Genomic DNA, 23,452 nt, shown 5'->3' with positions numbered 1-23,452 from the left:
TAGAGTCAGAACATCCCTAACATATTTTGTTTTTATTTACATTTTACATAATTTCCCAACATCAACCGAATCCAGTTTGTACAAATGTCCACTTATTACTCACACCTTGGTGACTTCCTTTGATTCCCTCGTGACGAGCCCATGTCCGCTTCGTTTGTCTCGTCTAACACACAGTCAGTCGTGTGGTTCTGTTTGGTCTTACCTTATCTTGGTCTTGCCAGGCCTTCCTTGTCCTTTCTCGACCCTTCTTATTTTGTCCAGTCCTATCTTGTCTAAGACCGAATAAGGTGTAGTCCATTCCCCTTTATCGTAATTGTTCCTTTCCTGTCTTGTTTGGGGGCAAGTCTTTTCTTAACTGGTCTGGCATTGCCCACTCATACACCTTGCCTTGTCTTATCCTGTCCTGTCAGGCTTTGTCCAGCCTTATTTTGTCTTACGGTTGTCTTGTCTTGTGCTGTCCAGTCCATTTTTGTCTTCTCACATCCTTTGTTGTGCCGTCTTGTCTTGCTTTGGCTAACAATAACGCTGTGTGGCCTGGTCCAAGCCCATCTTATTATTCTCTTGTGCTGCCCTTTTGTCATTTGCTTGTATTGTCCAGTCCAGTCTTGCTTTGCCTCGTCCTGTTCAGTCAGGTCAAGTCTTGTCCTTCCTGGATCCATCGTGGCTCAAAGTCTGTTTGTCTTTGTGCAAGCTCGGGTTCAGGTCATTAACACTCAACCACATAATTCTTGTAGGCGCTTCACAAGGTTGTCCAAGTTCCAGGCTACCGTCAGTCTCCCTCCCAGACACAGTTACACTCTCTGAGCGGGTTACGGCGGCGCATGGCAGTCACCACTGTGATTCGGTTGGCCGACAGCTGCACCAGCTGATCGATGAGCTCCTGGACGCAGGGACTCGGCCACGGGTGCCCGTTCAGGTAGTCCCTCAGGATGAAGGAGCGCTCCACCAAGAGCTCCAGACGCTCCAGGTGCCGAAGACGTTGCAGGCTTAGGAGGTCCTTCTCAGGCTCGCGGCGAAAGAACCTGCAAAAGGCAGCATTATTCCTGTACTAAACCACATTGAGCAGTCCAACCTTGTATGATTCTATCATTTCGTAGCCTGTCTTGTGGATATACTTGTCTTGTTTGGTGTTGCCTCAATTTATCCTATCCTAAGCTACTGTCTCTAGACCTGTCTTGTTTTGTATGATCTTGTCTTGCATAGTACCGTATGTTCCGGACTATGAGTCGCAGGTTATTTTTCCATAGTTTGGGGGTGCGACTTATAATCAGGAGCGACTTGCATATGAATTATTATCACAATATTACTTGATCATTAACACATTACAGTAATCTCTCATTTATCGCAGATAATTGGTTCCAAGACCACCCGCGATAGGTGAAAATCTATGATGTACATAAACTACATTGTTACAATAAAATTTAAGACTGACGCGCCCCCTCGGCCCAGCGTGAGCGCATCTGCGCAAGACTTTTATCATTTTATTTTTTAAACGCTTTATTGGATTTTTAAACATTTAAACATTTTAAAGTGTAAATGTGTCACAGCTCCGCTTTGCTCTTGCGGTGCTGACCAGCTGACACAACCCGGCAGCCCAGCGTGAGGGCATCCACACATTGCTTGCCCTGCGCTTAGTGCTCATTTACAGTGCATGCAGCAGGTTCTCTTTGTCCCGGCCACACCTGTGGAAGGTTGGACCGGAGCACAGGTCCTCAGGATCTCAGGACTGGGGGCGCTTTATATGCTCAGCCACCATGACCACCTGCAGGTTAACACCACTGTCCCAAATCCTGGACGGCAGTGCTTTTATTCCTACGTGCGCGGTTACTCACTGCCGTTGTCCCGACTGTTTCTGCAAGGCGGTACATTTTTCCTTCGTGCGCGGCTCTGTCACGTCTCCGCTCTAGCACTGCTGGCCTATGGCATCACTCGCCCTCTGTGCTAGACCTTTGAGGCGCGCGTAGCCAATACGGAACTGCTAGTCGTCAGTCTTTACAGTTTTGTCTGTTTTGACACGCACGCCTGCCACTTGATTCTCGTTTGCCTGACCCGCTGTGTTACGAGATCCCTACACGACGCAAGCTCACTGACCGGCTCGTCAGTAAACGTGCAACGGCTCCGCTCTGCTCTTGCCGTGCTAACCGGCTGTCGCGCCCCTGCTGCCTAGCGGCAGAAAACTTTTATATAAGACTTTTATAATTTTATCACAGGCAAACAGGACGATTTGATCGGGAGTGACAAGCAGTTCTACTCCGCTTGGCGATCGAGGAGTGGAGACCTGTATCAATGTATTTTCCTGCCTTATGTTGTCCTACGCCCCCAGTCCTACCCAGTATTGTCTCTTATCATGTCCCAAAGCTGTGTGTATGAGACTGTGTTGAGATTACCTTAGTGGTTTTGTCCTGCGTGGATTATCGCGGCTTGTTTATGCGGGTGTTTTTCTGCCTCCTCCTTGTCCCTGTGATGTGCTGGGTGTCAATGCGGCCAAGATCCACTCACCGTATGCGCAGCGTCCGCAGTTGAGGGAACAACATGGGGATGCGCCGGCACAGGCTTCCGCTGGAGCGGTTCTGCTCGATGTCCAGGTGCTCCAGGGCTAAAACTTTGGGCGCAATGGAGTCCAAATCCTTCAGAGTGATGGCCACGCGCAGTGTTAACCGTGTGACACTGGCCGGTATGGTGTTGGTGTACAGCGACAGGGAGTTCCCACCTGCCAACAGTTATATAGTCATGGCAATGTTCTTTTGTCCACCATTAACTTTTTATTGTGCTTCTGGGGCAGTACTCTGGCTGAGTTTTAGCCATGTGACACTGGCTGGTATGGTGTTGGTGTACAGCGACAGGGAGTTCCCGCCTGCCAACAGTTATATAGTCATGGCAATGTTCTTTTGTCAACCATTACATTTTATTGTGCTTCTGGGGCAGTACTCTGGCTGAGTTTTAGCCAATCAGTGATGATGGCTTTTTATTAGGGGTGATCTGTTTATCAGCAATGTAAGTCATGTCACAATTTGTGGCAGGCGATTCGGTTTCAGGACAATGCCTGGATTGCTCTTATGCTGTTTTTCAAAGACAGAATCTTTTTTCAATTTGTCATTAGTTGAGGCGCCACTCACCCACTATGCTGAGGGTCTCCAAGTGCTTGAGGGGCGCCAGCCAGGACGCCAGGCGACAGTCCAGTCCATCACGGATGTAGCGGTAATGCACGGTGAGCGAGCGAAGGGAGGTCAGACTTCTAAGGGCATTGTAGGGCAAGATGGTCTCGGGGTAGTCCACCAGCTCCAGAAAGCTCAGGGCTGGACCCCCGCTCGAGAAGCCTGAACGGGATGGATACGCAGACTCTTTTCAATCACGACTGCCACTCGTCAACATTCATGCAATCCACAACCGTCATTACGAAAACAAATGAGCGGGCGCCTTCAAGGGCCACCTCACTCCATGAACTTTTCCACATGTTCAAAAATTCCAACTGGTCTGCGAAATACACACAAGAATTCTGCCTTAATCAATCGCATGATGTCAATGTTGATGCTCGCGTGTCGCGTGACTGCGAAGCGGCTGATCGACTTAACGGAAGAGGCGTGTAAACAGCAGATTGAAATAGATCACGTCGTCGCACGTCGATTTTGATTTTAATGCTTCTCATTTTAGGTTGGCTTTTCCACCTCCCCGAGGGACTGACAATTTAATTAAATCAGCTTAATTGAGCTAACTCGGGTGCATTTACATTGTATAAACCTGATCCAAGTGCATAGTATCTTTTAAATAACGAATGAACCAATGATACTTGGTAAAAAATAAATTGAGTATTACTGATAAATTCTAATGCATGAACTAACTTATTTTTGTTACAATGTACCACTAGTTGAATGTGGCTCAAATTCAACATTTCTTACACAACTTGCATTTATAGCAATTGCATTAATACTAAAAAAAAAAGAAAAAGATTTGTACATCAACAACTACCCATATCAACAACTTTCTTTAGACACAAGGTCATGCTATAGACTCTATAGCAGGGGTGCTCATTATGTCGATCACGATCTACTGGTCGATCGCAGTGTGACGTTTTTTTTGTCAGCCTATCATCCTATAATTACAAAAAATGTCAATATTTATTATGTCTGTTGTGCAATATTGGCCTATTCAGTTATGCAAGGTACATCAACATACATTGTACATACAAAGAATCCGTAATAAATTTGAAAATAGTTTTATGTTTTGCATTTTTGTGGTGTGTAGGTAGATCATTTTGACTTGGTTGTTTTATAAGTAGCTCGCATGCTGAAAAAGTGTGAGCACCCCTGCTCTATAGCATGAACACAAGTGTCAAACTCCAGTCCTTGGGGCCGCATTCCTACATGTTTTCCAAGTTTCCCTCATTAAACACACCTGATTCAGTTATCAGACTCCTGCAGAACGTGAGAATGAACTGATCATTTGCATCAGGTGTGTTTCACGAGGGAAGCTTGGAAAACATGTAGGAATGCAGCCCCTGAAGACTGGAGTTTGACACCCCTGCTACAGTATAGAGTTATATGTAGTGAATATAGACTCTACAGCATGACCTTGTACAGAGTATAGTATAGAGTAATGTGTAGTGAATAATAAGACCAAAGTTCCCTGTGTACGACTGACGTATACGGTAAGAGAGCACTTATAGGTTAAACCAATTGGCTAACATTGGCTCCGGTTGAAATCGTAGTTTGCGGCACACCCGCCTGCCTCACCACTCTTAGCGCAACTGCCAACGCACAATAGGTCCTCTTGAATTCAGTTCGGTTTTACACATTTGAGATGCTTTGAGCGAGATTTCTTTTTCCTACTGTGGAATGAGGCCTACGGCCTGCATTTTTCGCTTCCCCGATTTGACGGCTGTCCGGTCGCTCTACCTACCTGGGCGCCACGGGTCAGGTGGACTCAGGTAGTCGTCGGGCAGGGGCTCCTGGGGCTCACCCCTCATGCCCCACGAGAGGTGCGTGAGCTTGGGCAGGCAAGTCATCATGTGGTGGAAGTCGTCCCGGGGCACCGGGCGCACCCGGTCCAGCCCGCAGCCCTCCCCCTGCTGGTGGAAGAGTAGGTAGCGCAGGTTGCTGAGGCCGGCCAAGGCGTGGACGAAGTCTGCAGCGGAGCGCAGGCGCACGTTGCACACGCTCAGGTGGGTGAGCTGGGCGCTGAGGTGCGCGCCGAGGATGGGACCCAGCATGGGCTCGGACCAGGCGGCGTCTCGCACGGCCAGCTCCCGCACGTCGGAGAACTGTAGCAGATGGTCCAGGTACTTTTGCTTGTAGACGCGGCCGCCGTTGACGAAGGCGACGGCGCTGAGCGACGGCAGGAACTTGACCAAGCGCCGCCACTCCTTGCGCCGCAGGTGGCGCACGGCCACGCGGGTCAGTTTGCGCCGGCGCAGCGTGTCCCAGAAGCCGAAAGTGTAGCGGCGCAGGTCGGACAGCACCACTGTCTGGCCTCGCCAGAGGTAGGGGTGGTCGGCCAGCAGGCGCAGGGCTCGGCACGAGCAGCGCACCGCCTGCATGTCGGTGGGGCCCAGGAAGCTCAGGACCGATACCCACAGCTCCGGTGGAAGACGCGGGACGTTAGACATCACTGGCAGCGGGCGGGCAGGCAGACAGGCAGGCGGCTACAAACTCAGTCGCGATGGCGACAATCGTCGGTTACGCCTCACGGAGCGTCTATCGCACTGTCGTCGACTCGCGCCACTCACACGTCATCGCCGTCGTTGTCCAGTTTTAATTTTAGCTGTCGGACTTCGGAAGCCAACGATACCTTTGAGTTTGTCTTCATTTTCTGCCAGCGACTGGATGACGTGCGTCACTTCCGGTGACGATTGGGTTGTCAGCCAATCGCGGAGCAGCTGTACTCCTTCGATGGGAAAAGTGGCGGAAAGCATAATGAATGACCGCATTAGCGCCCCCCACCCAAATTCAGAAGTTCTCAGGGGTTAACAGACAACGAGGCAAACTCGCTTATAAGAGAAATATATCATGAAGAGTACATTAAAGTCAAAGTCCCAATGATTGTCACACACACATCTGGGTATGATGAAATTTGTCCTCTGCATTTAACCCATCCCCTGCCCTGGGGGAGAGAGAGGGGAGCAGTGAGCAGCAGTGGTGCCGCGCTCGGGAATTAATATTTGGAGATCTAACCCCCCAAAATTCCAACCCTTAATGCTGAGTGCCAAGCAGGGAGGCAATGGGTCCCATTTTTATAGTCTTTGGTATGACCCGGGTGGGGTTTGAACTCACAGCGTTCCAGTCAAAGGGCGGACACTCTACCACTAGGCCACTGAGCTGAAAGATTGTTTTTATTCTCCAGGATGGCGAATTTAGGGTTGACGTGTGGTGTGTAGGATATAGCTTCACTGTCAAAATGGCATCTCAACATCCCTTTGTGTGCCCTGCAGTTAGCTGGCAACCAGTTCAGGGTGCCCCACCTGCTGCCCGATGACGGCTAGGATAGGCTCCAGCACGCCCGCGACCCATGTTTGGGGTATTAATCAAAGTGGATCTATTCAGAAGATTGGTTGTGCAAGAATGGAGGAAAAATGTTTACAGGAAGTATACTTGGAGATAAAACCAGCAGAGGTGCTAGAGGGAGAGCGACAGGAGAAGAACAGCCAAGAACCCGGCCAAAGGCTGATCACCATGGCCTAAAGACTGGAAGTAGGTGGATGGAAAAACAACAGCCCCCACCAATTCACCCCCCCCCCCCACACACACACACACACAACGAACCACCCCTCACCGCAAAAAAAAAAAAAATCCGTTCCAAGCAAAAAAAAAAAAAAAACCAAAAAAAAAAACGTCATTTTTTCATTTGCGCATTTTTGTCCGATCGCGCAACGGTAGAACGTCAACGACGGCGCAACTGCACCGCGCTGGTCGCATTATTGTGACAGAGCATTCACTAAAATAAAATAAAATATTTTTCAAAGTCCTGATGTACTTTCCAAAATTTAAGTGGACCTCAGCGCACAGGGAGCTAAATTTTGTCCAATCGCGCAACCGCAGCGCGCCGGCCGGGCGCTCACTGTCGCATTGCTTTAGGAGCGTCTTTGTGTTTTAGGATGGCTTTACTGCTCCCACTTGCTTCATTTGGAGGCATGATTAGAGTTGATGCAATTCTCAGAGAAGCGAGAATGTAATAACAAACTGAGTCAGTTGGCATGCGGGTCCTCTCGGGTCATCTCGCGAGGTTCGACAACCGAACTTCGTCCGACATCCGAAGCAAAGAAATCGCGAATGTTTTGTTTGAATACCGAATTTTTCGAGAACCGGGACTTTCGAAAACCGAGACTCCACTGTACTTGTATTAGCACACCAAAAGAGACAGTCTGACTGCCCCTTTTTTCCCTCATAATGGAAATGTTTTGAATGAAGTTCAAGGCACCATAAACCTAGAATCACTCAGAAAGTGTCATCAAAAATGATTTCATTTTCTGATTTCTTTCTTACTTTCAGTATTTCTGCAGCCTCAGCATATACTGGTAATAATCCAAATACCCAGCTCAGTCCAATTGATTGGTTCTCAAAATGAATTTCAATGTCAGCTTTTCTTTCCCATTATTGATTCAGTTACATGAAACATGATTGATATTTCTTAATTGTGGTGACAATATTGTGAAATTATGAAAAATAATACACAAAGCCTAACATCACGTTTGTAATAGCAAAATACAACAACAAAATTGTGCTTTTTTTCATAAACAAGGGCAGGAGAAAAAAACAGACACTGTTGCCATCTCTGCACACGCTCCAAATTCTACATCGGGACCCACAAGCACGCTGCTTTAAATTTTTGAACACTCGAGTTGCGCATATTTACACGGTATTCGACACGCTTTCTGTCACACATGCACTTGGGTTTCGTTTGTCGGTCGAGGCGCTCTGGAAAGAAAAAGAAAAAATCACCAAACAGCTGGGGGACCTGGCCCGGTGAGCGAGGTGAGCTTTTTGGAATCTTGCTCTATGTGTTCTACTTGCATTTTGCAGCCTCACTGTCGGCATGGAGCAGGTCGGCTTCTTTGAAAAATCTAAATTGTCGGCCAGGGGGATGCTTGTGTGCCTGGACGCACCCTGACCCTTATTTGATGCGGGGCCGCCAGTCGAAGGCCTGAAACCACAAGCTTTTAACGAGGAACGGTCGATGCTGACGAACGAACACCTTTTCCTCCTCTGGCGGGTTTTTCTACTGCGCCGGCGAGAAGGTGAGGATCATCCAGCTGATGACAAAGTAGAAGAGGAGGACGGGGTAGACGGCCAGGCCCTTGCGGTCAGGCGGCTGGCTGCTGGCCAGGAAAGCGGCGGAGGCGAACGCGGACCAGCCAAAGGACGCCACCACCGCAGCCAGGCGTACAGCGAAGCTGACTGCGCCCGCGCTGCCCAGCAGGACCAGGCGGCACACCGCCATCGCCACTGTCAGCGGCAGGATGCAGTAACCCAGCACGCACAGACTCTGGAAGAAGGAGATGGTGCCGCCCAGAAGTTTGGAGTTGAGTGTGATGACAATGGAGCCCAACCACACGATGACAAACACCTGCAGAGCAAACGCATGCTGTCAAGCCTCCGTGCCCGTTCGGAGCTTGGTGCCCGCAGAGCTAACGACCCACTGAAATTCACTTGCAGAACAATTTGGCTGAAATTCCAAACGTCTAACTCTTTGTCAAGAACATTATCGCAATGCGTATTTGGCCATACGTGCAATTGTTTTAAATATGAATATGCCCACGTCTTATATACTACAGTGTAAATCGGCCGCATCTTTTTTTGCCCATTTGCCGGACTAACACTGCAATCATGTTTTAATTTGGAGCCAGTTGTATTTTGGTGACAATTGAGTTGAGTCGCTCTCTTTCGGGCTGGCCTACCTCAGCGAACTGCGGCCCTCCCTGGTCGCCGGACCCGGCTGCCGCGCCGCCCTGGAGGAGTAGCGCCAGGGTGACACAGAGCAGCAGCGGGCCCCACAGGTCCCAGTCCCGTAGCAGCTCCGAACTCTGCTTGGGGTACAGGACGTGCACGAACTTCTTAGCCACGGCGCCCAAGTCCCTCAAGATGGTCTCCTTCACGGGCTCATCCAGCGTCGACGGCTCGTCATCGTCCGGCTGCGTCGAGTCCACCGGCACGGAGATGTCGCCCTCCACGGGTGTGTCCTCCGGGACGGAGACCGACGCCAGACCGGCGAATGGTCGGCTGATGTCCGCCATTTTGCTGTGGGGGGAGGGAGCGGCAGAGGAAGCGACTCGATTCGCTTCTTTGTCGGGTTCAACTGCGCAAAACTTTGAGAAACGTCGAACTCAATGAAGATTGACCTATTCCACTCTCTTCGTTTGGCACCACGTCAGCCGAGGATTGTGTGCTTCCGCGTTCCGCTGTAGCGGCTGCTTCTTCTTTTGCTGTTTGATTTGATCGGCGCTTAGCAACCAACGTTAGCGCGCAATACCCCCACTTAGCGGAGTGCACTGACATCCATCCATCCATCCATCCATCCATCCATCCATCCATCCATCCATCCATCATCTGTAGTTTGTCCCCACGTAGGTCGCGGGCCGTCATCGGGCAGTAGGCGGGGGACACCCTGAACTGGTTGCAGGGCACACGGAGACGTACGTTCACTGCTTTAACTTGGTAATTATTTCACCTTCACGTCAGCCGGAGATTGTTTACTTCCGCATTCTGCTTAGCAATCAGCGTGCGCACGCAACACCGCCTCCAACCGGACAGGAGAAGCGGCAACCGCTGATGAACTTTGTTACGTGCGGGGGAAAAAACGATCACGAAAATGATGTAAAGCTCAAATCACACACAAACATAATTGACAATAGCTGGCTTTTCGGAGCGCCACCTTAAAATTGATGTGAAATTGAAGATTCAGACCATCTTTTCTTTTGGTGTGAGCCTGTACAATGGTTTTGGCTTGACTTTCAACAATGGGCTTGTTCAATAGGGTTACTCTTTGTTACTCTTAGTATCTCTGATGTTAAATATGGCTTTTGTCATAATGGTAAATTTGACTTTTTTATTAACAATATTGTTTTATTGGCCAAACAATATATACACAAATGCCGCTTCTTTGAAGTCAAGTCAAGTCAAGTCAAGTTTATTTGTATAGCCCTAAATCACAAGCAGTCTCAAAGGGCTTCACATAGACAATCAATTGACAATTATTCTCAAAGCATCCCCTGATCTTGGGCTCCCAAAAGGGCAAGGAAAAACTCAAAAACCCCTACCAGGGGAAAAATGAGAAACCTTGAGAAGGGACCACAGATGGAAGGATCCCCCTTTCAGGATCACCAGGCTGCAATGGATGCAAAGAGGGCACATAAAATACATAATATGGAAATCAAAAAGTGGATGTCCAGGCCAAAGCGAAGAGCTGTCGGAGGTGCCTTCGATTGTCCTGGCAGTGTCCTCTAGGAGGGTATTCCGCTGCAGTTCCCTCATGCTGAATTGGTCCACGAGAATCTAGATAGCCGTCATCAGCTTGGGTGTCACCTAACCACCTCCCCAGCCGGGGAGGGGTGGGGGGAGTGGGGTCGGGGAGAGGGAGCAAAACAAACTCCAGCCGAATCGGCTACTACAGGTTAATTAAAGGCCATATCATAGAAATACGTCTTTAAACGTGTCTTAAATGTTTCTACTGAGGTAGCAGTTCTAATATCCATTGGCAGGGCATTCCAGAGCTCTGGAGCCCGAATAGAAAATGCTCTAGCCCCTGCAGACATTTTCTTGGCCCTCGGTGTCACTAAAAGACTAGCGTTTTGCGAACAAAGGTTACGAGACGGAACATAAGGAACAAAAAACAAAAACATTCTTCATTGGAAGAATGATCTGAAATCCTACAACATTTCGTGAAAGCTTATTAACACCAAGAATGCTGTAAAGCTGACTTCATTTATTGAGAGGCTTTTGCTGTAAGATGTTCGCTCTGCTGTATCCTCTTTGGATATAATGTATGGAGTTGCCATGTAATGTGTGTGTGTTTTTTCCTGGTATCGTGTATGCTTTATTTTGTTTTTGTCTGCCTTTAGTTGTTGATATGTGCAAATGGATCTTATTATACCTAATGTTTTTGTGTTTGAATAAATGTTTGAATAAAAAAAAACATTGTGGTTTGATATTTACAAATGGATCAAACAAAATATCGAACCGTTTCCAGATTCTATCTCGAGCTGTATTTTGTTTTTGTCTGCCTGTAGTTGTTATGTGCAAAGGCATTTTATTATACCTAATGTGTTAGAATAAATGTTTGAATAAAATAAAAAAACATTGTGGTTTGCTCAATTCACAAATGGATATAAATATCTAATCGTTTCCAGATTCTATCTCGAGAGACTTTCGGTATGATCTTACAAAACAACAATGAACTCTTTTGTAGTTATATAGTCCTATGCTTAGCAAAATTCTTTTATCCTTAGTACGTGCTGAAATCGTCCCCCAAATGTATTGTCTTCAAGATTGAATTTAAATGCATGTGAAATCTCTAAAACTTGTGAAAGGTGTTAAAGAACAAAAATGGTATGCTATTTTGAAAACCTTCCCTACTGAAGTGAATAGTCAACTTTAATCTAACCCCCCCCCCCCCCCCCCTTGTGAGACCAATGTCAATTGTTTGTATTTATTTTATCATGTTTATTTTATTTTTATACTTTGTGATTATTTGCAATATAATGTCAAATTGATGTTCCCTTGGTAATCTCTTTACACTGTTTAAATGTATGAGAAATGTTAATTGTCATATTTGTTCATTGTTATTATTATGTTCTATAAAGCATTGGAAAAAAAACGTTTCGGTGCATCCCGACGATGACGTCATAAAAAAGGGACCCCGACGCACGCATGTGTCGTTTAGCCAACGTTACAGTAAATCGCAAAGCAACGCGCTTTCTTAAAACAAGAAAATGAAAAGAAAACTCTTGAGTTTTAATAATTGTAGTTTCATGATGAATTCGGCGTGGAACCAACAAGTTCGCTCGGATTGCGAGGAGCTGCTCGCGCGGTTCCAACAAACGGACTCTGTCCGCTTTGAGATTTTCTGCAAAATCTGGAGAGAAATGAAGTTTGGACATTTATTTTTGTAAGTTCACACTTAAACGCACACAAATGTGTATTCCTGCGTCCGACCTCGAGAGAATGACTGAAAACGATTTGTTAATCTTGGACTGAAAATGCGGTCAAATGACCAAAGCTTGAAAATCTACTTCAGTAGTCCAGCCCGATAACAAAACACACACCGTGAGATTTTTGTATATCTCCGGGTGATTTCCATGCATTTTCTCTTGGTGCACCAATGTCCAAAACAAAATCAAAGCAACGAGTTTGTTGTTGATAATTGTTTTCAGGAAGAAAAGGCGAGCATTTCAGTTGTAATTCTGAAATCGAGTTCCAGATGACACAAAGCAAGATTTTTCTCAAACATTTGCCCACGGCCAAACATTACGGGACAAGAAATGTTAACTTGTCACTTAGGAGCGATTGAATGTTATACTTTCTTTTTTTAATTATAGTTTTGTTTTGGTAGTGGGGAAAGCATCCATCCATTTTCTGTACCGCTTTGCCACCACGGGGGTCGCGGGCATGCAATCCCAGCGGTCATCGGGCAGTAGGCGGGGGACACCCTGAACCGGTTGCCAACCAATCGCAGGGCACACAGAGATGAACAACCATCCGCACTCGCACTCACACCTAGGGGCAATTTGGGGTGCTCAATCGGCCAACCAATTGAGCACATTTTTGGGATGTGGGAGGAAACCCATGCAGGCTCGGGGAGAACATGCAAACTCTACACAGAGAGGGTCAGAGGTGGAATTGAACCGGCACTCTCCTAACTGTGAGGTCGATGTGCTAACCAGTGCGCCACCGAGCCGCCTATGGGGAAACCAATGTATTTGAAATAATGTTTCTACTCAAACGTGATCTCGTTTGCTGCCTGCCAGCAGCTAGCCAGACTTCAACTTCAAAGAAGTTGACCTAACGTAACATTATTTGAATCCATTTTTATCTGCTAAACTGGTCACATAAGTGATAGAATCCTCACTTCTAAAATAAACCCTATAGTTTTTGAGTGGATCAATGAATTGAAAACTTGAACAAAGACTCAGATGACAGATCATGATTCAGCGACGTGTTAAACTCCCGCATGATAGCAACTGCTGCCAATGAGGACTTATCAACGTCAGATTGCTTGATTGACCTATGTATTGCTGTATTTCACAAGTAAGGCTCATATCGGCTTGATACCAGAACCTGGTATCGGTAGTCGTCATCCCTGATGACATAAAGAGACAAATATTTTGAATTGACGTGACGCGTCGTCTAACGGCAACTGTGGGGTTTTTTGATGGAAGGCCTGCTGAGTGTTTGACGCAGTTGTGCGTAACCTTTCAGCGGCACCGCAGGTCGCGAGAAGCGAGCGTTCAGCCGTCTGGCGTTGGACGCGGCCGCCATCTACTTCCTGCCCCCCTTCAGCTTCCAGATCCGAACGGGAGGACTTTACCTTCTTTACAGCCTCTACCAGTGCCACCACACCTCACCGCCCATCAGGGTGAGGATTGGGCAGCGCGTGAGCCCGCTTGTGTGCTGCTGCTGCTGCTGCTGCTGCTGCTTGCGCTAATAACAGGCCGGCCAAAGGTCGGACGCAAGTTTTGCCTTTTGGTCCCATCTCTCACCAAGGTGACTTCAACTGCCAAGCTTGTTAGTTTTGCTTTGTTGACCGTTTTGTTTGTGTGTGTGCAGATCCGCCTGGCACTGAAGGACTGGGAGGACGTGGTGACCTTCCAGAAGGAGGCTTTAGGAGCTCAGCATCTGGACGCCGTCTTTGTCCTGCATCAGCTGCTCTTCCACAAAGCTTTCGACTTCACTGCCATGCCCACATTGGTGAGTCTTTTGTGGGATTGCGACGTACAGCCGAAGGTACAATTACAACCCTTTTGGCACCGCAAGCAACTGACTTGCGCTTTGCTCTGCTGCCAGCTGAGCTTCAAGAGAAGCAAGGAGACCATCGGTCCTCAGCAGCCCCACAACTTTGTGGCCGGGGCGTGCAGCCCTCAGGACCTTATCGACCGAGACGCGCTAGAGGTGAGTGGCGCGGTTTTGCAGCGGGGAGCCAAGCTTTAGCGTGACGGCGCTGCTGTGCTGCTCTCAGGAGCTGTCCGACGTCCACCGCCTGTACGGCGAGCTCAAGTCGTCCGTCTACTCGCAAGCGCAGCTGGAGTGCCTGGGCGTCGACATACACAGAAAAAACCTGCCGGCTCTGCTCCGAGGATATGTCGTCGCTTTCCACAGCTGGCAGCAGAAGATGCGACAGGTTGTCCTCCCGCCGCGCTTTTGCCAAAGACTGGAAGTGGCCTAACCCTCGCATGTGCTTTGTCAGGAGGAGAGCGCCGAGAACGGGGGCGCCGGTGGCAGCGGCGTGGCCACGTCGTTGCAGGCGGAGGTGCGTCTCACCGTTGGTGGGTCTTGGCAATGAAGGGCTTCACCGCTCGCTCAAAACAAACGTGCTCAAAGACTCCAAATGCCTTGTACATACAATACAACCAGATTTTTTGGCACTTAGCATTAATGGCTTAGGTTTTAGAAGCGACCAATCCTGTTCCTGTTGACCACTTGTCTTGACTTTGTGTGTGTGTGTGTGTGTGTGTGTGTGTGTGTGTGTGTGCGTGTGTGTGTGCGTGCGTGCGTGCGAGCGTGCATACGTGCGTGCGTGCGTGCGTGTGTGTGGTGCTTGTATTCAGAATTACAGAAGAGCTCAGCTGCTGTCATCCATCAAGTCCAAAGCGTACGGTCAAGCCGCTGAGGTTTGTCGTCTTCGTTAAGTCATCATTGGGGCCCAAACCGACAACCATGACGACTCGTATGATCCCTTTGTCATCTCACCGTAATTATCCATCTTTGGAATTTGTCGCAAACAACCCCAAAAGCGACGGCAAACGGCCTCGGGACGCTCTGCAATGACCGACACTCAAATGCGGTTGGTGGCGTCGTACGTCCCAAATCCTCAAATATTCAAAGTTGCTGATGTCGTCACCGCCTTGAAAATATTTCCATTTGAATGTTTTTTTTTTTCATTATTATTTAGCACACACAAAAAACAAAACACAAATGTCACATGAAGAAAAAATAATAATTCAAAGAAAATAGTCATGCGCATGAGAAACCCTGACGGGCTTATAAGGTGTCTCCCTCAGACTTCAAGTCAAAATTAAAGAACATTTTATGAAAATATATCTAATCAATCAATTAGCCTACTATTTAAAGTACGATTAAAATCAGTGTAATTAGAAAGGGATGGTAATAATAACTTAATAAACAAATAATGATAAGAAATCCTTCGTAAACAAATAATAACATCATCAAGGCAAAATAATAACAGTAGCCAAGGTAAAAAGCACCCTAACTCAGGTAATACTACTATAGTTCATAGTGCATATATGATTTGTGAATATGTATTGTTTATCCGCAGTTTTAAACATGAAGGACGAAAGGTCAAAGAAATGGATAGGAAGTTGCAGATGGTGACTGCTCAGTTTAGAGGATTCAGGTACTTACACACAGGGGCTCCACCTGGAGCCCACTGCGTTGATATGGTTTAGATTAGGTAAAAATGATGATGATCAGGAATACTTCCGGCAGCAACACTTACCCTCCCGCGTCCAACAAGTGGACCCGCTGCGGTGATTAGGCACGAGGATGGATAGGCTACTGTTTAGTCCTGTAGCGTCCCAGCAGTGGCTAATCCAGAGAGTCTGAACACCCGTTGAACGGTAAAAAAAAACACACAAAACAACGTTCGTTTTTTTCACTCTTGAAAGCTGCCGTGTGGCAAGCGTTAGCTGCGTGGGGAGCGTTAGCTGCATGTATGGAACTTGAGCAAAAGGGAAATCTTGCAACATTACCCAGGGGAATAATTGCTCTTGTTGTCTTTGCACGCACAGGTGCGCAAGTCTCGCCGACATCGCCGGGTGGATGTGGACACCGGCGAACAGTCGAGGCCCGCCTCCCCAAAAGTACGCCGCAGGTGTGGCCAAACCTCCCTCAGAGCGAGGACCAAGAAAAATGTTTGCATCGTGGGTAAGTTGTAAGGCCATCAAAGGCCAGCAAATTGTCCCCATCCTTCTCCAAGATTATTCAAATGCAACATGGAGCAGAAGGAAAGAGCTTCCGCCGTTCATCTCATCAATCTTTGAGTCCAGCAGGAGCACCTTTAGTTTGTAAGACTTGTTTTGCAGCAAAAGTACAACTCAAAATCCTTTCGACTGCATTCGGCGAAACCAAGGGCGACGACGGCTTTGACATGCGGACAGAAACTTTTTTTGTTTTGTCGCCCGCTAGGCCGCATGAGCAAAGAAGCCGCTGCATCCACTCGCATCCAGCGTCTGACCACCCTGGACAGCGCCAATCCTCGAGGTATGGGCCACGCACGATCTTGATCGCCGGCATGGCCGCTGACGCTTTTACTTTTTCTTTTCAGCCAAAAAGGAAGAAAGTGCAGGGCAGTGAACTTGGATGTGAGCGCCAGACCTTCCCGCTCTGCCCCTTTCCGAACCTCGTTCTCGGCGATTTGCCATCAGTTTTGAAGCACCACCGGTGGTGACACGTCAGTGCACTTTGACCATGCAACTGGAAGAAAATGAGCCTACTTTGTTTTTCTTTTCCTTGTGCATTAAAACAGCAGCACAGTCATTCGTCTGCATTTCACTGGACAAAAGCCAACATGCCAAAAGATGAACATGTAAGAACTCCTTTCTGCCCCCGTCGGGGCCCGATTGATTTTGTGAGGGAGCTACTCAGTCTCGGAACAGATTTGATTCAAGTGTCTCAGTCTAGATTCTGCAGCAATGTAGTACTGCACAACTCCGAGGTGTCAAGTAGAAGGCGCACCTGTGGCGCGGCCCCAAATGACCCGAGGCCACAAGGAAAAGATATTATTCCTTTGGGCTTTTCACAAATTGAAGTCCAATCAAGTCAAACTGGCTATTTTGGGTGAAAATATGGCATGTCATCACCACAGTGTTACAAAGAGGACGTTTGCTTCTTATTTGACTGGTCAGAACTTCTGAAACAGAAAAATATTGCATTGGGAGTAGTCCATCCATCCATCCGTTTTCTATACCGCTTGTCCCCACGGGGGTCGCGGGCATGCTGGAGCCTATCCCAGTGGCCAAGTAGGCGGGGGACGTTTTGAACCGGTTGCCAGCCAATCGCAGGGCACATAGAAACGAACAACCATCCGCACTTGCACTCACACCGACGGGATTGCCCACTCAGCCTACCATGCATGTTTTGGGGATGTGGGAGGAAACCGGAGTGGCCAGAGAAAAGCCACGCGGGCATGGGGAGAACATGCAAACTCCACACGGGGAGGGCCAGAGGTGGAATCGAACCCGCCAACGTGGTGATTGAAAGTAGTAATGATTAGTCTTTCAACACCCACACTATTCAACTTTTTTTGCTGTGCTAATAGCGTTCCCATGTGGTCACGGCGCCCTAAGCAACTGACTCAGCATAGTTTAGGTTTGAGAAAAGGAGGCTAGATAGTTCCACTTTCCCAGCGTTCATGAAGGCGTCGCTGTTCCGCGCTTTAGGATGTGCGGCTAGCGAAGGCGAGTCCAGGATGTCGGTTCTTGCCTAAAGACTCTGGCCCGGGGAGGCCGGAGACGATCCTGTCTGGCTGCCGTCACCATGGCCTCTGACAGTAAGTAGCGACGAAGCAGCGGTGCTGGACGCTTGTTAGCCGCCTGTCCGATTCTCGGCATCTCTTGGCTGGCGTGGGTTCGTAACCTCGCCTCCTTTCCCGACACGCTACCGGGCCGACTTGACGCGCGCGCACCTGCTCAACAATTGTTATACTTCGTACGTATGATACGTACCGCTATTTTTTCTTTCCTGCAGTGTTTATTTTTAGCGAACCGCTATTTTTTCTTTCTCGCAGTCTTTATTTTTAGCGCACCGCTATTTTTTCTTTCTCGCAGTTTTCATTGTTTGTGTGCATGAAGCTAAGTTGGACTTTCCGAAGACAATAAAGCTATGTGGATGTTTTTAATGCACAAGGTGTGCCTCGCTTGTATCTCAAGGCGCTGATGAGGCCCGCACGAGTCACGAATTCGTTGTCGGTGCCGGGGCGTGACCTAATCGTGTTTCCAAAGGGTTTGAAGTCGCTCCACACCGTGCGATGCCGCTCAGTTACCGTGCTCCTGTACCGCTACCTCCTCAGCAGCCGCCGCTGCCTGATTGGCAAACCCTTCCGCTGGGGCTCGGCTGGCTGACAGGAAAGCACTTTCGGCGCACTACTGTTTGTTCTGCACTCTTCCTCATTTCAAGTCATTCTTGGCTCCTGTTTGCTCACAAAGCTTCAGGCTGTGCGTGTGCGTGCGTGCGTGCGTGTGTGCGTGCGTGCGTACGTGTGTGTGCGTGCGCGCGCGCGTGCGGCGCGCCTGCCGGCCACACCTTCCTCCTTGGCCCCACTGGAAGTACACGCACAAGCAGACGTCAGAATAGCAGCTGGAGATCACTGACAAAGTGGAGAAAGAGACAGAAGAAAGGACTTGACAGAGAAGAGGGCAAGACGTTCGTGAAGAAGAGTTGGAAAAGTTGCGAGCAGAATACAGAGGAGAGCCCATTTCGGAGGAATTAGAGAAGTGAGGAGAACAAAGTTGTGAAGTAGAAAAAAAAGTTGTTGAAAGTGGCAGAGTCAATATTGACGTGAAAAACAAGGAAAGAAGTCATTGTGGAGGAGGAGGAGAGGACGACATGAGAGGGGCGCCCAACTCGACTGCGGTGCCGTCTTCAGATTTTGAAAGTAGGTGGAGCTTCTGATCAGGTAATCTTCAAAACGTCCTCCGTCTCTCAAAGTTGTTGAACTCAGTAGTCACATGCTCAGGTACACCTGCCGGTCCAAAACTGGTCTCCTTGGCGACAACAACCGTGGGCCTCGCTCAAACATGCATCCATCCATTTTCTGAACGGCTTTGTCACCACGGTGGTCGCGGCCGTGCTCGAGCCTATCCCAGCCGTCATCGAGCAGTAGCCCGGGGACACCCTGAACCGGTTGCCAGCCAATCCCAGGGCACACAGAGACGAACAACCATCCGCACTAGCACTCATACCTAGGGACAATTTAGAGTCTTCAATCGGCCTACCAAGCATGTTTTTGGGATGTGGGAGGAAACCGGAGTGCCTGGAGAAAATCCACGCGGACACGGGGAGAACATGCAAACTCCACACAGGGAGGGCCGGAGGTGGAATTGAACCCACACCCTCCTAACTGTGAGACGGACGTGCTACCCAGTGCACCACCGGTGGAGCCGCCCTCGCTCAAACATCCCTATTCAAATCTTTTTGTGTCTCTTACTCTTTCCGCCACTGTTTTCTGAGCTGAAAAAGTTTTAATTTTCTTCTGCTTTCTGTCGGCCATTTGTTGTTGTGTTTGTGCGTGTGATACGCCATGTGCGTCCGCGTCTAGGTTGTCTGTTTGTGTGGTCTGATCAGTGTGTCATTGTGTGTCCCCTCTTCCTCTTGCAACCAGTCACGGCGGAGGCGGTGGGCTTCCTGTCGGCGGTGGGCATGTTCATCGTCGCCCTGGCACTCGTTTTCCTCTTCATCAATAAGATGTTCTGCTTCTCCAAAGTGGGCGGAGCTCTGTGCATTGAGCAGCAGCAGCGCCGGCGCTCAGGGAGCCAGCGTCCGCCGAGGGTCCGGCGCGGTCTCGGTGAGATGCACAAACACCACGTGGCTTCTCATCTGCTGATTTCTTCACGTCTTGGCATCATGCAGACTCTGCAGCCGACTCCAATCTGCGCCAATCCAAATGGCTCCTATCAATCCCTTCAAATAGAAATAGATGTGAAATCACGTGATATGTTTTGGTGTCATGCCTCAGTGACCAAAAAAACTTTAGCACCGGTGACAACCTTCTATCTTGGAGGACTCTAGTGATTTTGCTTGCTTGGCAAGGAGAAGACAAAATGCCAAAGAAAAGATTCAAAGAATAAAAAGACTGTATGAAAGAAGAAGAAGAAAAAAGACCTTTGTTGATGTTTTGATCCTGACGTGGATCAACATGAGCCGTTGTTAAAGTCAACAACAGGTTAGAAGCAAACACGCTGCCAAGACACGCCAAGACCGGTCCCAGCTCAAACATGACACTAGCTGTTAGTTCGCGTGTTAGTTAGCCGGATTTCCCATGTTTGAGCTAACAAGACTTCTTGTTGGCAGGCGAAGCTCTCATCCGCGTGAGGCGTGGTACCAAAACGGTTCCAATCGTTTTGTGTTTTGTGTGCAACCAGTCAAGAGCCGGATTGTGGATGGCAGCCAATCGTCCTCAGACAGCGACAACGAGGTGATGAAGCAGTTTGAGATCTCTGTGTCACGAGCACACAGTTTGCGTTCGGAGCGGCTGCCTCAAAGAGCGGCCGGATGCCGCGACAACTTGGCCGGGTCGTCGGAGCGACGAGATGCCAACTCTCGCCTGTCCGAATATGAAGGTAGACGCTTGCCAAATTGTGTCCAGCTGAGGGGGGGGGGGGGGCAGGATGACGTAAAAAAGATGCAGTTGTAGACCAGGGGTGTCAAACTCGTTTTTTCACAGGCCGCATTGAAGTCATAGCTTCTTTCGGAGGGCCATTATGACTGTCAACCCAAATAAATGTATGAGCGAGCACCTCATATATACAATAAAAGCCACAAAACAAACTGACAAATAACTCGTTTTCAAATATTTAAAAAATATATATTATTCAAAGTGAAGACAATTTGCAATTCTAGTCATGACACACGAATTTGATGCACAATTTGTCTTCGTGGGCCACATAAAATGATGTGGCGGGCCGTATCTGGCCCCCGGGCCTTGAATTTGACACCCGTGTTGTAGACGATTTCCCATCGGCTGTTACGGCGGCGACCGCTCAACGCAGCTTTCAGGAGGTGACGCCAGATGGAACTCAGTCACCACTGCGGCACTCAGAGAGCCCAACCGTCTGTGAATCGTTCATGTTGGAGGACGTGCAGGTGGGGCACCGGCAAAGGTCCAACGGCTCCACCGCGTGGATGCCTCAGGTACTTACAACTTGCCGTTGCCGGGCAGACTCAATCACTCTGGCATAGCTCATTTGTGGACAGGCCTGAAGCCATCATTGCGACATGTGACAGATTGTTTATGAAATGTTCGTGTGTGTACTGCGCATGTCATCTTTGATGAACGGAATGTTAAGCTAATATTGAGCGTCCAACATTGAAGGTCCTGTCGCGGTCAACCAGAGAAGAGCCCCGTCCGCTAGGGGCCGGTCCAAGTGTCAGCTGCGGTCCCTTTGTGTTGCCCGCCCAGGACGAAGACACCGCCCCGCCACCGCCCACCTGGCCATCCCCTCCACGACGCGTCTCCAAGTGCTGCGACCTGCTGGTCTCCCTGGAGTACCGAGCAGCCGGCGAGAAGCTGCTGGTCACCGTGGTGTCTGCACGAGACCTTCCCGCCCGACGGCGGAGCGGGGCAGACAACTGGCAGGTGCACGTCGTCCTCATGCCGGCCAAGAAGCAGAGACACAAGACCTCGCTCAGGCGGGTGGGCTCCGACTTTGGTCTGGACTTTGGCCAGACCTTTGCCCTGACGCGGGTGGAGACCTCCCGGTTGGCGGCGTCGGCGCTCCGCTTTCGCATGTACGCCCTGGAAGGCAGGATACTCCGGCGGCGGATGATGGGCGAGAAGCTTCTGCCCCTAGCCGGCCTGAACCAGATGACGGGATCTGTTGATGTGCAACTGGTGCTGGTGCCTCGCGGCAACATGGAGGTAGCCTCTGGCCGTGCTTGCGGGACCCTCTGGCGCGTTTGCTGACGTTTGCTCTGGCCAGAGCGTGGACTCGGAGCTGAGACTGGCCGGCGATGGCGCCTCGTCCTCGCACGAATGCGCCGAGCTCCTGATGGGCTTGTCCTACAGCACTGCCACTGGGAGGATGTCGGTGGAGATCATCAAGGGCAGCCGCTTGGGGAGCATCGCCGCCGGCAGACCTCCGGGTATGTTGGCCTCCTCCTTGGCCTCCCTGGCCTTGCTCTCTGACCCCTTTGTCTTGTTTTTATGCTCCGGGTCACATCCATCGTCACGTTCTTCACGGTGGTCTCACGGGTGTCGTCGGTGATGGCGATGGTGTTATGACGTTGTTCTCGTTAGACACGTTCGCCCGGTTGACGCTGCTCAACTCGGTGGGCCGGGAGATCTCCCGCTGCAAGACGTCGGTGCGGCGCGCCCAGCCCAACCCGTTGTTCAAGGAGACCTTCGTCTTCCAGGTAGCGCTCTTCCAGCTGTCGGACGTCACGCTCATGGCATCTGTCTACGGACAGCGCAGCCTCAAGCGCAAGGAGATGATCGGCTGGGCCGCCCTGGGCCAGAACAGCAGTGGCAAGGAGGAGCGCCTTCACTGGAGGGACATGAAAGAGGCGCGCGGGACGCAGGTGTGCAGGTGGCACGTCCTTCTGGATGCCTGACCAATGCAAGCTCCTTGCCTTTTGTGTGCTGAATGTGCTCGGGTGGCTTCGGGCCAAGAGTAAAGTTGCACTTGCTCAAGAATCCTCTTGGATATTTAAAACAAAAACAAAAAAACAAGCTTTTCCACATTCGCCATGGAGTGTATTCCGATAAGAATGTTTCAAAAAGCCCAAACGGAGCCAAAATGCCGCAAATCAATCAATCAATCAAGTCAAGTTTATATAGCCCTAAATCACAAGCAGTCTCAAAGGGCTCTGTCCTCTGCATTTAACCCATCCCCATGTGATTTTGATCCATCCCCTGGGGGAGAGGGGAGCAGTGAGCAGCAGCGGCGCCGCGCTCGGGAATCATTTTTGGTGATCTAACCCCCCAATTCCAACCCTTAAATGCTGAGTGCCAAGCAGGGAGGCAATGGGTTCCATTTTTATAGTCTTTGGTATGACCCGGCCGGGGTTTGAACCCACAACCTTCCAGTCTCAGGGCGGACACTCTACTACTAGGCCACTGAGCTGAAATATCCTAATTTCCAAGCAAACAATGCCAAGAGAACGCTAACGTGTCATGCATGTGTTTTGGACTGGCAGGACGTTTTGTATTTGAACAAGTATTGCTGGGAATGAGCGATCTTGTGCAATCGTTGTACATATGAACCACTTGACTGGGGCCTAATTCTTGTTTCCTGTTCAACTGCCCCAGAGGCAAATATTTCAACTGTAGATAGTATCATTTTTCTATACAATTGTAAATATACCTCTGCATGACATTGTATCCCTCATTGACATGAAATGAATCAAATAAAATAGAAGACTAAGACTGCTAAGAAGACCTTTATTCACCATTTTTCGACTCGCTGCCTTTCTTTTCATTCCTGTTGATTTCTCCGCAGTGTCTCATCTCCTGATCTGTGTTGTGGTTGCACACCTCAGTGCGAGGAGGGATAGAATCCCCCTGCTCAAGGATAAGT

The 23,452-nt window shown here is 49.2% G+C and overlaps 4 protein-coding genes across 10 annotated transcripts; 2 read left to right on the top strand and 2 right to left on the bottom strand.

Annotated features, from left to right (window-relative positions):
* Nucleotides 1-17: 17 nt before the first annotated feature.
* On the bottom strand, nt 18-5,823 carry LOC147045668 (uncharacterized). Of its 2 annotated transcripts, none has more exons than XM_085932751.1 (4): nt 4,897-5,823; nt 3,117-3,317; nt 2,500-2,710; nt 18-1,022 (listed from the first exon to the last, which is right to left on the bottom strand). In XM_085932751.1, the coding sequence occupies exons 1-4, from the start codon at nt 5,600-5,602 to the stop codon at nt 770-772; spliced, it is 1,371 nt and encodes a 456-aa protein (XP_085788877.1). In that variant the 5' UTR covers nt 5,603-5,823; the 3' UTR covers nt 18-769. The 2 variants fall into 2 exon arrangements, 1 of the variants encoding a protein (XP_085788877.1); XR_015068374.1 differs by having other exon boundaries at nt 890-1,022; nt 2,388-2,710.
* Nucleotides 5,824-7,670: 1,847 nt separating this feature from the next.
* On the bottom strand, nt 7,671-9,691 carry yipf6 (Yip1 domain family, member 6). 2 transcript variants are annotated; one of them, XR_015068377.1, is made up of 3 exons: nt 8,888-9,691; nt 8,004-8,556; nt 7,671-7,907 (listed from the first exon to the last, which is right to left on the bottom strand). XR_015068377.1 is itself a non-coding variant. In XM_085932780.1 (2 exons), exons 1-2 carry the CDS (start codon nt 9,221-9,223, stop codon nt 8,209-8,211), a joined length of 684 nt encoding a protein of 227 aa, XP_085788906.1. In that variant the 5' UTR covers nt 9,224-9,691; the 3' UTR covers nt 7,671-8,208. The 2 variants fall into 2 exon arrangements, 1 of the variants encoding a protein (XP_085788906.1); XM_085932780.1 differs by having other exon boundaries at nt 7,671-8,556.
* A 2,131-nt stretch (nt 9,692-11,822) lies between these two features.
* snapc1b (small nuclear RNA activating complex, polypeptide 1b) lies at nt 11,823-16,697 on the top strand. The gene is made up of 10 exons (XM_085932530.1): nt 11,823-12,093; nt 13,404-13,560; nt 13,752-13,892; nt 13,989-14,093; nt 14,161-14,322; nt 14,389-14,451; nt 14,750-14,812; nt 15,950-16,085; nt 16,347-16,421; nt 16,486-16,697. Exons 1-10 carry the CDS (start codon nt 11,918-11,920, stop codon nt 16,512-16,514), a joined length of 1,107 nt encoding a protein of 368 aa, XP_085788656.1. The 5' UTR covers nt 11,823-11,917; the 3' UTR covers nt 16,515-16,697.
* Nucleotides 16,698-17,490: 793 nt separating this feature from the next.
* On the top strand, nt 17,491-23,299 carry syt16 (synaptotagmin XVI). Of its 5 annotated transcripts, none has more exons than XM_085932525.1 (7): nt 17,491-17,709; nt 19,540-19,722; nt 20,300-20,497; nt 20,884-21,068; nt 21,250-21,795; nt 21,857-22,019; nt 22,174-23,299. In XM_085932525.1, exons 1-7 carry the CDS (start codon nt 17,697-17,699, stop codon nt 22,485-22,487), a joined length of 1,602 nt encoding a protein of 533 aa, XP_085788651.1. In that variant the 5' UTR covers nt 17,491-17,696; the 3' UTR covers nt 22,488-23,299. The 5 variants fall into 5 exon arrangements, with proteins under 5 accessions (XP_085788651.1, XP_085788654.1, XP_085788650.1 ...); XM_085932528.1 differs by lacking the exon at nt 17,491-17,709 and adding an exon at nt 18,506-18,813 and having other exon boundaries at nt 21,337-21,795; XM_085932524.1 differs by lacking the exon at nt 17,491-17,709 and adding an exon at nt 18,506-18,813.
* The last annotated feature ends 153 nt before the right edge of the window (nt 23,300-23,452 follow it).

The sequence above is a fragment of the Syngnathus leptorhynchus genome, chromosome 15, assembly GCF_054491065.1.
Source record: "Syngnathus leptorhynchus isolate UIUO chromosome 15, UIUO_Slep, whole genome shotgun sequence".
Classification (NCBI taxonomy): Eukaryota; Metazoa; Chordata; class Actinopteri; order Syngnathiformes; family Syngnathidae; genus Syngnathus; species Syngnathus leptorhynchus.
The sequence above is the reverse complement of the archived record's forward strand: the minus strand, read 5'-3'. Positions and strand labels throughout refer to the sequence as shown.